At 47.5% G+C, this 13413-nt stretch overlaps 1 protein-coding gene across 1 annotated transcript; it reads right to left on the reverse strand.

The window, feature by feature from the left end:
• Window positions 1–2138: 2138 nt before the first annotated feature.
• Rpl11 (ribosomal protein L11) lies at window positions 2139–5832 on the reverse strand. The gene is made up of 5 exons (XM_013035367.1): window positions 5663–5832; window positions 5239–5345; window positions 4699–4830; window positions 2837–2947; window positions 2139–2216 (listed from the first exon to the last, which is right to left on the reverse strand). Exons 1-5 carry the CDS (start codon window positions 5784–5786, stop codon window positions 2187–2189), a joined length of 504 nt encoding a protein of 167 aa, XP_012890821.1. The 5' UTR covers window positions 5787–5832; the 3' UTR covers window positions 2139–2186.
• Window positions 5833–13413: the final 7581 nt, after the last annotated feature.

The raw sequence follows: 13413 nt of genomic DNA on the forward strand, positions 1-13413 counted from the left end.
AAGCGGTAGAGCGCTTGCCTTGAGCTGAAGAGCTCAGGATAGCACCCAGGATTCAAGCCCCATGACCGACAAAAAGGGGAAAAAAAGCTAACAGAGACAGGAACAGAGACTTTTTTCCCCAACTACCTACCAAAGAGCTGGAAGTAGAGCTATGGCTCAAGTGGTAGAGCACTATCCTTGAGCAAGAAAGATCATGGCTGCAAGGCACCCATGGCTCACACCTGTAACTTAGCTACTTAGGAGGCTGAGATCTGAGGTTTGCAGTTCAAAGCCATCCCAGGCAGGAAAGTCTTTGAGATCTTATCTCCAATAAACCACTCAGAAAACCAGAAGTGGTGCTGTGCTCAAGTGGTCGAGAGCTAGCCTTGAGTGAAGAGCTGAGGGACAGCACTACCCAGGCCGAGTTCAAGCCCCAGCACACACACAAAAAGAAAAACACTATTTTCAATATGGCCACCATAGTATTCAAAGAGTTAAGTCATGTAACCAAAGCCACTCAGGAAAACTGAAGTAGGTCTAGGAAATTCATTTGTGCTTAAATTGTTGAATGCCTTAAGTTTTCAGGTTCCAGGTAACATAAAATGACAACAGTAGGCTGGGAAGGTGGCTCAGTTGGTAGCATGCTTGCCTTGCATGCACTGAAGCCCTCGGTTCGCTTCCTCAGTACCACATACAGAGAAAAAGCCAGAAGTGATGCTGTGGCTCAAGTGGTAGGTAAAGTGCTAGCCTCGAGCAAAAGCAGCTCAGGGACAGTGCCCAGGCCCTGAGTTCAAACTGCAGGACTGGCAAAAAAAAAAAAAAAACAGCAGTTGTGATAAAACATTATATTACATAAAAAACCAAGATCAGACTACATAAAGGTCCTCAATGGGTGCAACTGCAACTCATTTTGTTCACTATTTGTGAAAACACAAGCCATCTGTGTTTATTTCCCAAGGTTCCTGCACCTGCACCTCCAGGAGTCAATTTAAAGTCTTCCTGGTGCCCCCCGGGTGTGTGAGCCTGCATTCCCCTCTGACAACCACACTGTGGTTTCCATAACAAGCTGCTCAGAAAGTGGTTCTGTACCCCCAGGTACCAGCTTGGTCCCCAGTGGCTGGTAGCTCACACTAGTTTATAGGCCCTGATGTAGCAGCTCAGAGGGCTGGCCTTAACCCCTCAGGTAGTCAGCTTATTATGGTCTTCCCAGCACTCCATTGGGTTTACTAATGGTGAAGCTGCAGGAACAAGCTCTACTTCAGAGTCAAGAGAAGCTGCCACCTGCTCTAGTATTTGCCCAGGTCATAATGCTAGCCAGGGAAGCAGCCCATAGCTGTGAAAAACAAAGCATGAAGAACCTTTCTCTTACTCTGTGGCATTCCCACAGTACCATACCGGTCCTGACTGGACAGAGGGACATCACAGAACAGAACATACCCTACCGAGAGTCCTACGGACTAACTGATATTTTGTGGAGCTGTCCCTAAGCTTTTGTGCTCAAGGCTCTTTAGCACTCTACTACTTGAGCCACAGCTCCACCTGTGGCTTTTTAGTGATTAATGGAGGCAAGAATATCACAACATTTCTTCCTAAACTGGCTTTGAACTCCAATGCTTGGATCTCAGCCTCCTGAGTAGCTAGGATTACAGGCATGAGCCACTGGCACCCTGCATTTTTGTTTTTACTTGGGTTTAACTCATCAACTTTTTGATCATTGCTAGCATCCTACAACTGCTTAAGCCACACCACGGGTCCATTTTTTGTTATTTTTTCTCTCGGGTAGCTAAGTGAAGGTAAGATTTTCTTGCATTTGCCTGCTAGGGTTGCTTCAAACTGTGATCCTCATATCTCAGCCTCCTAAACTGAAAGCAAATTCCTCATTCAAGGTAACACAGCAAATAAAATCCAGCACAGCAAGATGGCTCTAGGTTTACACACAACCCCTTCAAGTCCGTTTACGTGGGACTACTGCACCACAGTTTATCAACAAGGAACGTGCTGAGCACAGGCATGCTTGGGCTTGGCTGTGCCAGGGAACAGTGGCAAGCATGAGGACAAGAGGGTTGTTACCAGTGATCCCATCGAATCTTTAAATGGCTTGAGGTCCAAGGACTTGAACAAGGGCAGGCTCCTTTCATAAAGCACACGGGAGTCAGCAACAAGTTTCACTGACAACATTTTATTGGCCTTTGGATAGAAACAGGAACTTATTTGCCAGGTAGGATGATTCCATCATACTGAAAAAGAAGAGAATTTTTTTTCAGAACAGAAGCAATACCAACCACTGACTGCAGCAAAGATTAACATTTGGGAATTCCAATCTGACCCAGGAACCCCACATTGTTTCTAGATCAAATGGAAAATTGACTGACTGTTAATAATTGTTACTCTGTGCTCACCTGAAAGATGACCTAAAAAGAGGCTCCTTGAAGAGCCATGTTCCCCTTACGAAACTGCCCAAATATCCTGTCTTTATTTTAGTGGCTTTTTTTTTTTTTGGTCGGTTGTTAGGCTTGAACTCTGGGCCTGAGCACTGTCTCTCAGCTCTTCAGCTCGAGGCTAGCACCCTACCACTTGAACTACAGCGCCACTTTTCTGCTTATGTGGTGCTGAGGAATCACCCAGGGCCTCATTCATGTGAGGCAAGCACTCTACCTCTGACCCAACTTCCCAGCCCCCATCTTTATTTTATTTGTCAGTCATGGGGCTTGAACTCTGGGCCTGTGCGCTGTCCCACAGCAATTCAGCTCAAGGCTAGCGCTCTGCCACTTGAGCTACAGCGCCACTTCCTGCCTTTATTTTATAACCCCAGATCCCAACACCACATACCACACTACTTGAGATAAACCAGCTTTACCTTCTGCTGGAACCAACGCATGGCCTCCTCTTTGCTGATTCTGTGTTTGGCCCCAATGCAGCCTGTCCTGCGCTTCTTGTCTGCAATGCTGAAACCTGGCCTACCCAGCACCTGTTCCAGGAATAATCAACAGTTACTTAGGCAGCCCACAGTCAAGAACAGATGGTACTGGAGACTCAACAAGAGTCACCTGGCAACCAAGTGGATTCTGGAGTAAGACCCAAGTTTGTTCAAGTGCCTGATGGAGCTGTTATTAGCACCCCCAAAAACCACCACTGAACTTCAGCACTATACCACTTGAGCCACAGCTCCACTTTTGAATTTCTGGAGGTAATAGGATTCTCATGAACTTTTCTTTTTGCCTAGGCTAGCTTGAATCTCAATTCTCAGCTTCCTGAGTAGCTAGGATTACAGGCATAATCCACCATTATCAGCCACACTTTTCTTTATGTAAAACTACTTAAATTGGGGCCTGGGAACTGTCCCTAAGCTTTTGTGCTTACAAGTAACACTGTACCACTAGAGTCACAGCTCCACTTCTGGCTTTTTAGGGATTAATTGGAGATGAATCTCATGGATTTTGCTGTCCAGGCTGACTTTACCATTACTCTCAGATCTTATGCCTTTTGGGTAGCTAGGATCACAGGCATGAGTCACTGGCACCTGGTGACATGTCTTTTAATTTTATACATTCACATTTTGAAGTAATCATATCACTAAAAACATTAGTTGGAAGCAATTATTTGTAACACAAGAAATAGGCAAATGAAGCAACAAAAATACTCAGATTGTATCCTCTCCTCTAATATCCAACTAAGGTTTTAAAAAAAATCTATAATTGGGCTGGGAAGGTGGCTCAGTGGTAGAGCACTTGCCTTGCATGCATGAGGCCCTGGGTTCGATTCCTCAGCACCACATAAGCAAAAAGAAAAAAGCCGGAAGTGGCGCTGTGGCTCAAGTGGTAGAGTGCTAGCCTTGAGCTGAAGAGCTGAGGGACAGCGCCCAGGCCCAGAGTTCAGGCCCCACAACTGGACCCAAAAAATAAATAAATAATCTATAATTAAATATACAAAAAAGTTCCTTGGTGGGTCACAAGGAAGTGTGCTCTTTTCAGTGCACCTCTGTGAACCTAACTCAAAATACTATGGGAAGGGGAAATGAGGCCACTTATCCCATACACCTCGTAATTTGAAAGCCTAGGGTTTTAATTAGAACTCAAGGGCAATGACCCACTAGCATGAAATAAAGAAGGGATTCCCAAAGGAGGTGGAATTGGCTTGCATACAGTATAAACACGTGGGAGATAAACATGATCCAATAAGAAAACATCTGAATCCACCACAGCTCCATCTCTCAGGTTCCGTGCTATTCAAGACTACCACTTTTAGATATTTATTATCATGGCTGAACCCAAACCTCACCAGTAACATAAATGCCCATTTCTCCATTAAAATCCCACCCTGAGCATATACTGGCATCACCCAGGCCCATCTATTTTCTGGATAGAAATCACAGGTCCCACAGCGAAAGGGAAGGAGCCAGGAAAGAGCAGCTTCAGCCCACCCCACTCAAGAACAAACGCAGCAGCAATGCTACAGAGAATTACAAGTCACGTTCTTTCACACACCTTATGCCAGGATAGCATTTGATGAGCACAGACTAAAGCTTTTTAGCAGCAGGGGCCTTGCCTATCTTACTCTGTACTGTGCATCTACTTCTATCCAAATGAGACACTTCTCAAGGGAGAACAGAAAATACACAAAGCTTCAACCCAACATCTGAACATCAAGACAAACACAGGAAGTAGCAGATTCCTCTTTCCTCAAAGACCAGAACGGAAAAGGCTAAAGAAATATTCATACCACATAGAAGTCCAGGCCGTAGATACCAATGCTTGGGTCATATTTGATGCCCAGATCGATGTGTTCCTGGATTCCAAAACCAAAGTTTCCGGTATCCGAGAAGTTGTTTTTTCTTAATTCATATTCCCGCACCTAAGGAGAAAAATGCGGCAATCCCATTGTTTTCACCACTCACCCCCACCATAATGGGCTCAAGACACAGCACTTAACATCCTATGACAAAAAATGCAGTAAATAGAACCTGTCTTGAACACAATCTCCACTCCACAAAATCATGTTTGGGAACTTTACCAGCTTCCCAAGGGCAGAGAGTCCCATCCAAAAAAGCACAGGCACCAAAATGACCACCAGATCACCTTTTTAATTACCTAATAGCTTATCCTTTCTGAGTACAGGAAAATCCTTTTAGAAATAAAATAAACACAGACACACATGTGGCACCAAAAACCACTTTGTGAAATCTAATCATTGCCACTATACTAATTCACACACGGCTAACTGCCTGCTAGTATTACTACTCCTCAGGAAAAGCAGCCTCACCTTCAGACCTTTCTCCAGGATTTCTTCTGCCTTAGCCCCACGGACCGTGCAGTGGACAGCAATCTTTTCATTTCTCCTGATGCCAAAGGATCTGACAGTGTATCTAGCTGCAGACAGGGTTAACAAGGAGTCAGGCATTGTCATACTCCCCTTCCCCGAATGCTATCTCCACAAAGCCCCCACTAATATCTTAAGTGGGATTCTAATTTAATCCATTTCTTCCAAACATAGAAAAGTAAACTTTCCAACTTCCAGCCATATTTTAGCAGCTAGGAACTCACTAATCTCAGAAGATACTTTTGCGTGTTGTTTGGAAGTATAATGCTTTTAAGGAATGCCCACTGAAACCTTGCAAACAGCCCTGACAGCAATTGAGTTTAGAAACGACCCAGCCCTCTGTTCTTGTCATCCAGCCCCTACTCACCTTTGGAAAACACTGGGGTCTGCCCTGTGAGCTGCTCCAACACCTTAGCTGCCCGGGTCAGTCTGTCTCCACTCTCCCCGACACAGATGTTGAGGCAGAGCTTGCGGATTCGAAGCTCCCGCATGGGGTTCTCTTTTTCACCTTGATCCTGTTGCAAAAGGACCAACAGTCAACACACAACCCACCATGGCTGAGAGCCCAGGATTCTTCTACATCTACAAGCTCACTTATGTTGGACCCTACTAAATACGGAAAGCATTAAGGACCTCTAAGGTCTCACTGTTTGAGAGCATGAAGGAATGGAACTCGGGACCATGGCTCTTCCTTCATACATGGGCAACCCAGGACAGGTACGGACACTGGGGATGAAGGAGGACACTGGGGATGTGGAGGACGAAGACCATGTCCCGTACACGGCCGATTAAAAGGCTAGAAAGAGAATAAGCCAGACTACTAAGGGAATAGGAAACACGTGGTTATGCGACGTCTTCCACCCCGTTCGGAAGCTGTCTGCGGGCTGGGGAGGCCGGCTGGTTTTCCACCACGGACCGAGGGAGCCTGAAGTCTCCGGGGCCAGGAAAGGGCCTGGATCCTGGGTCTCGGAGAGTTCCGCCCGCCCCATCGCCCTCAGCGGGCCGAGGCCGGGCTCCGGGCCGCTCTCGGGAGCTTTCTCGTAGGACGGGACAGAGGCGACAGTCGAGACCCGCTCCCCCAGCCTGCGCAGCGCTGCCAGTTTCCACCCGACCAGCGCTGCGGGCTTCGTCCCTCTCGCGGTGGGGGTGACGGAGGTTCCGCGGACCCTACTAGGCACGGATGGAGGCGGATGAAGGGGAAGCAAGCCCGGGGAGGGGGCACTCACCGCCATGATAGAGACAGGAAAAGAGAGCAGAAGTTCCGGTCCAGGGCCTTATGGGACAGAAGGCGGGCTCTTTTTCCAGGCTAACCAGAGAGATGAGTGCGAGGAAGAGAGGCCTGAACACAGCGCCGGCGTTGCCCTAGTGGGAAATGCCGGAACTGCAGGTGCTGCTAGAGGGGGGGGGGGGGGAAGTAGGGCCTGGGTTTCAAAAACACAAATCAACACAAAACCAGGGATGGGAAGGTGGTTCAGTGGTAGAGTGCTTGCCTTGCATCCATGGACGCCTGGGTTCGATTCCTCAGCACCACATAAGTAGAAAAGGCCAGAAGTGGCACTGTGGCTCACATGGTACAGCGCTGTCATATCATTGAGTTTCTGGGCCCAGTTGACGTCTGCCCTTCCCACTGCCAAAAATACATTAAATCAATTTTACCAATTACCAGACAAATACATCCACTTGTAACAAAAGCAAACAGAATACTGAGCTTTGCTCGGTGCTGGTGACACCCTTGTAATCCTAGCTACTCAGAAAGCTGAGATCTTCTTGGGATCACAATTCAAAGTTTATGAAACTCTTAAAAAGCCAAAAGTAGAGATGTGGCTCAAGGAACAAAGTAAACCACCAGGGGGAAAAAGCTCAGAGAAAAAATGTGAGGCTTTGAGTTCAAACTGCATTACCAACAGAGAAAGAGAGAGAGAGAGAGAGAGAGAGAGAGAGAGCACTACCTTCTATTGCCTTAATTCCCCTTTTCTAATCTGCATAGCAGATGTAGAAGCCTCTGGGCTTCTCCATGTTTTGTCCACATGGACAAGAAGGCACTCCTGACCTGGGCGCTGGTGGCTCACCTGTAATCCTAGTTACTTAGGAGGCTGAGATCTGAGGATCATGGTTGAAAAGCCAGCCCAGGTAGGGAACTCCCTGCGACTTTTTTTTTTTTTTTTTGGTCAGTCATGGGGCTTGAACTCTGGGCATGGGTGCTGTCACTCAGCTCTTCAGCTCAAGGCCAGTGCTCTACCACTTGAGTCACAGGGCCACTTCTGGTTTTCTGGTGGTCAATTGGAGATAAAAGTCTCATGGACTAAGCCGGGCACTGGTGGCTCACGCCTGTAATCCTAGCTACTCAGGAGGTTGAGATCTGAGGATCGCGGTTCAAAGCTAGCCCGGGCAGGAGAGACCGTGAGACTCCTATCTCCAATAAACCACCAGGAAACTGGAAGTGGCGCTGTAGCTCAAGTGGTAGAGCGCTTGCCTTGAGCTGAAGAACTGAGGGACAGCGCCCAGGCCCAGAGTTCAAACCCCACGACCGACAAAAAAAAAAAAAGTCTCATGGACTTTCCTGCCCGGGCTGGCTTTGAACAGCAATCCTCAGATCTCAGCCTCCTATGTAGCTAGGATTACAGGTGTGAGTCACGGTGCCCAGCTCTCTATGACTCTTATCTCCAAATAACTACAAGAAAATTGGAAGTGGAGCTGTGGTTCAAGTAATAGAGTGCTTGGCCTTGAACAACAATAAAAAGTTCATGGACAGTGTCCAGCCCATGAGTTCAGGCCCCAGGATTGGGGGGAAAAAAGTAGATTGGTCACTTTGAAGTCTTTATCATGTTAGCTAAAATTGGACTTCTTTGAGTCTCTCTCATTTCTTTTCCTCTTTTTCTTCTACCTTTTTGGAGACAGTCTCACTTTGTTCAAGGCTTGCCTTGAACTCGATCCTGCCTTTCCCTGACGAGTGAAGGGATTATAGTAGATAAACTGAAACTTAAAAAGAACTTTTTAAGGCTGGGAATGTGATTTAGTGTTAAAGTGCTTGCCTAGCATTCATGAAGCCCTGGGTTCTATACCTCAGTACCACATAAACAGAAAAAGCCAGAAATGGTACCGTGGCTCAAGTGGTAGAGTGCTATCCTTAAACAAAAGGAGCTCAGGGAGAGTGTTCAGGCCCTGAGTTTAAGCACCAGGACTGGAGAAAAAGAAAAAACACCTTTTTTAAAATGCTGCTTTCTCCAGTCCTTTTCTACTTAAAGTCTTCCTCTGCTCAGCTCACTGGTGTACACATCCTCTTTTTGTTTTTGGTCAGTCATAGGGCTTGAACTCTGGGCCTGGGTGCTTCGCTGAGCTCTTCAGCTCAAGGCTAGTGCACTACCGCTTGAGCCACAGCACCACTTCTGATTTTCTGGCAGTCAATTGGAGATAAGAATCTCATGGACATTCCTGCCAGAGCTGGCTTTGAATGGCAATCCTCAGATCTCAGCCTCCTGAGTACCTAGGATTACAGGTGTGAGCCACCAGCACCTGGCTCACATCCTCTTTTACAGAAGGTGTTGCCTATCTAGAATTACAAAAAAGAGAGTTAAGATACTTGGGGCTGAGGGTTTAGCCCAGCAGAAGGGCGCCCTCCCGGCGTGCACAAGGCCCTGGGTTCAGTCCTCAGCCCTGGAAAAAAGAAAAAAAAAGACATTTAAGCTAAATTTGTTGCATTTTCAATGTTTTCTTTTTTGTGTGTAAAAATCCACTCAGAGCCGGCACCAGTGGCTCACGCCTATAATCCTAGTTACTCAGGAGACTGAGATCTCAGAATTGTGGTTCAAAGCCAGCCCAGGCAGGAAAATCCAGAGACTCGTATCTTCAATTAACCACCAGGAAACCAGAAGTGGTGCTGTGGTAGAGCGCTTGCATTGAACTGAAGAACTCAGAAGCAGTGTCCAGGCCCAGAGTTCAGAGTTCAAGCCCCATGACCGACAGGGGAAAAAAAATATCCACTCCAAGTCTTGCACATGGTAGGCAAGTGCTTTGCCACTCAGCTGTGAGCCACCTGCCCTAGCCCCTTCCACTTTTCTATTTTGAGACAAGATTCACTAAGTTGCTATGAACTTAAGAGCTTCCTGATGAAAACTCCCTGATAGCTTGGTATCAGGTGTGTGCCACCACATTCAGCTGCAGTTTTGTCATTTGACCCTTCTCTAGAATTTCCCTCTCAGCACCTGTTACCATTGGCTAGATTAACCCTCCCCAGGAGACTGTAAGCTCCAGGAGCAGAGGTGCATTTCCTTGGGTGTGGTGCCTCAGGACCATGGACAGTGCCCAGCAGCTCCGAGCTCAAATACTGCATCCAAATATGCAGCTGGGGTTCTGGTCTTTCTCCAGGGTAAATGGACAGCATTTATCTTTTTTTTTTTTTTTTTGCTCATCCTGTGGCTTGAACTCAGGGCCTGGGCACTGTCACTGAGCTTTTTGCTCAAGGCTAGCACTCTACCACTTGAGACACAGCGCCACTTCCGGCTTTTCCTGTTTATTTGGTGCTGAGGAATCAAACCCAGGGCTTTGGGCATGCTATGCAAGCACTCTACCACTAAGCCACATTCCCAACCCTCCAAATATTTTTTTGACAGCAAGTTTTAAAGTGGCCCAGAGCTGTTCATAACGTACTTGTTTATCAGGGCAAATGGAAGTGGTCAGCCCTCAAGTTCCTAACAGCCTATACCTGGTATTGTCTTAAGCACTTGCCCATAGATTAAATAATTTAATCCTTGCAGCAAATAAAGTGTTTTTGTCAAAGTTTTATTCCCCCCTCTCCTTCTCCTCCCCCCTCTCTCTTCTCTCCCTCTCTCTCTCTATATATATATACATATATATTTATTTATTCATTTATTGCCAGTCCTGTCTCTTGAATTCAGGGCTTAGGCACTGTCCCTCAGTTTCTTTTGCTCAAGGCGAGCACTCTACCACCTAAGCCACAGCGCCACTTGCAGCCTTTTTGTTTATGTGGTACTGAGGAATTGAACCCAGGGTTTCATCCATGCTAGGCAAGCACTCTACCGCTAAGTCACATTCCCAGCCTTATTATCTCTATTTTTTTTTTTTTACAAATGAAATAACAGAGAAACAGACTAACTCAAGATAGCACAGCTAGTAAGCAGCAGAGTACGACTGACCTTTGTCCTGTGGCAAATGGTAGCTATAACTGATAATTATCAGGATCCTAGAAACAGTGAATTTCTTTCAAAACTGTAGAGATCAGGCTATTAAAAAGGTCAATAGCATATGTAGGTTACCATATTGTTGTCAGTTCTAGTCTTCTCCTCACCAGCTGAGAAATCCTGGGCCTATGTCCATTTCAGAGTCTATGCCAGGCCCTGAGGGTTCAGTGGAGGACAGGAAGGGCCAGGGACCAGGTGGCTTCCTCAAGAAAACTAATTAGTGAATGATGGAAGGGGTGACACTGATCAATATGCATTGTACTCACAAACTGACATGGTGAATAAAAAAAAATATATATATATATATATAATAGAAAATGTCCCAACTTTGGCCATGACAGAAACTTCCATAAGTCAGTCATAGTTTGGAATATACATTAGGTAGCCAGGCACCAGTGGCTCATATCTCTAATCCTAGCTGCTCCAGAGGCTGAGATCTGAGGATCATAATTCCAAACCAGACCAGGCAGATCTATGAGATTCTGATCTCCAGTTAGCCGGCGAAAAGCTGGTAGTGAAGGTGTGGCTCAAGTGGTAGAGCATCAACTTTGGGCCAAAAAAAAAAGCCAAGGAAGAGTTCAAGGCCCTGAATTCAAGTCCTTGTACTGGCACACACCTACCCCCCCACCCACAAAATCCTGTTATGTTCACCAGTGTATCACCAGGGATGCCCCCAAGATCCCTGGTAGATGCAAACAAGTTTCTCCTTTAACTGGGGACGTTGGCACTTTTCCCTGAGCATGTCATCTGTGTCACAATGTAAACTTCATCACACGCTCTCAGGCAAGCTACTTAATCTTCGTTTGTTTCACCTGCCGTTGATAAACTGGTATGCAGGGCACCCCCAGGCCAGCAGGCAGAAGTGCGCTGGGTCCTCCCCCACAGAGAAAACCTTCTCAGGGCACCCAAGGCTGCGAGGGGCCCCGGGGAAGGGGCGACGCGCAGCCACAGGCGCCTCCCCTCCGCAGCCTCCACCTCCAGCCTATCCACGGCGGTGGAGGCAGCCAGGGAAGGGAGGTCAGGGATCGGGATGGAAATTGACCACTCCTCCCCCAACTCATTTCCCTTGGACCAGGGCAGCGCAGTCAGGGGACCGGGAGAGAGGAGGGCAAAGTAGGGCGCCTGGCCACGCCCCCGGCACGGTTGACGCCCCGCCCCTCCTCTCGCATCTCTTCATCCCCATTGGCTCCCGCTGCCTACGCCAGCGTGGGAAAAATCAGCACCTCCCAGGGGGTGGGCGTGGTCTCAGCTTCCGGGTGAGCTGGGAGCCAGCCAGCCAGGAGTGCGTGGTTCTGAGTCCTGAGCTGCTAACTTGTACCCTACCTATTGCCCTGCCCTGGGCACTTGGAAGTGGCCCTAAAAGTGAAAGGCAGGAATAGGGGCGGGGGGGGCTGCAGAAAGCAGGATCCTGCTGTTAGGAGGTCCCTGGACTTACTGTCTCTGCACGTGTGCCCTCTGGGTTAGCCCAGGAAGGTGTTTGAAGAACACTGGGCACACAGTGTGTGTGCGCGCGCGTGTGCTAAGATTGGGGCTTGAACGCAGAGCCTGGGCGCTGTTCCTTAGCTTTTTTGCTCAAAGCCAGTGCTCTACCACTTGAGCCACACTTCCACTTCTGGCTTTTTTGGAGGTTAATCGAAGATCAAAATCTCACAGACTTTCCTGTCTGGGCTGGCTTTGAACCATGATCCTCAGATCTCAGCATTTCTCAGTAGCTAGGATTACAGGCGTGAGCCTGGTTTAGAGTCATTTCTCATGAATGCCTCTTTCTGGGCATTATCAACTGCAAAGATTGGTCTGCATCCTGGGGCCAGCACAGTCTGGTCTGTGACAAATCTTACAGAGTTTACTGAGTGAATGATTTGACTGAGTGACGGCTTACTACCTTCCAGGCCCTGGCTGTGTGCTCCTCTATGCCTTCAGTTTCCCCGCTACCACTAACTTCATTTGAAACATTAGGAAACTGAGGCAGGAGCAAGGCCACCATTAGCACGCAATAGAACTAGGAGATGGACATGGTAGTGGCCGCCTGTGATCCACAGCTCTTGGGCAATTGACACAGAAAGATCAAAAGTTGTAGAACAGCTTGGGCTACACAGTGAAACATTCTCCAAAAGGAGGAATGGGCCCAGGGATGTAACTTGGTGCGCAGCATTTGCTGTACATATAGATACACAACATATACAAGGCCTGGGTCCATTCCCAAGACTGAAAAAAAAATTACCAAGGAGCAAGGGACAAACAAGTTTACTCAGGGCCATATGTTAGCTACTCAGGAGGATGCAATGTGAAGATCACATCTCAGTTTGTAGCCAGCCTGGGCAGAAAAATTCAAGAGCCTTAGGTTTTTTTTATTTGTTTGTTTTGCCTGTCCTGGGGCTTGAACTCAGGGCCTGGGCACTGTCACTGAGCTTCTTTTGCTCAAGGCTAGCACTCTACTACTAGAGCCTTGGTGCCACTTGGCTTTTTCTGTTTTTTGTTTGTTTATTTATTTGTTTTGGTTGTGATGCTTAAACTCTGGGCCTGGGCACAGTCCCTGAGCTCTTTAGTTCAAGGCAAGCACTCTGCCAGTTGAGCCACAGCACCACTTCTGGTTTTCTGGTGGTTAATTGGAGATAAGAGTCTCACCGACTTTACTGCCCGGGTTGGCTCTGAACCATGATCCTCAGATCTCAGCCTTCTGAGTAGCTAGGATTACAGTCATGAGCCACCAGCGCCTGGCTCCAGCTTTTTCCATTCATGTGGTACTGAGGAACTGAACCCAGGGCTTCAGGCATGCTAGGCAAGCACTCTACCACTAAGCCACATTCCCAGCCTTACTTTTTTTGTTCCTTGGTATATTTGCTTTTGCTGGTCCTGTTTTTTTTTTGTTTTTTTTGGGGGGGTCCGGTTATGGGGCCTGAACTCTGGGCCTGGGTGCTGT

This window comes from Dipodomys ordii, unplaced genomic scaffold (assembly GCF_000151885.1).
Source record: "Dipodomys ordii isolate 6190 unplaced genomic scaffold, Dord_2.0 Scaffold6, whole genome shotgun sequence".
NCBI lineage: Eukaryota > Metazoa > Chordata > Mammalia > Rodentia > Heteromyidae > Dipodomys > Dipodomys ordii.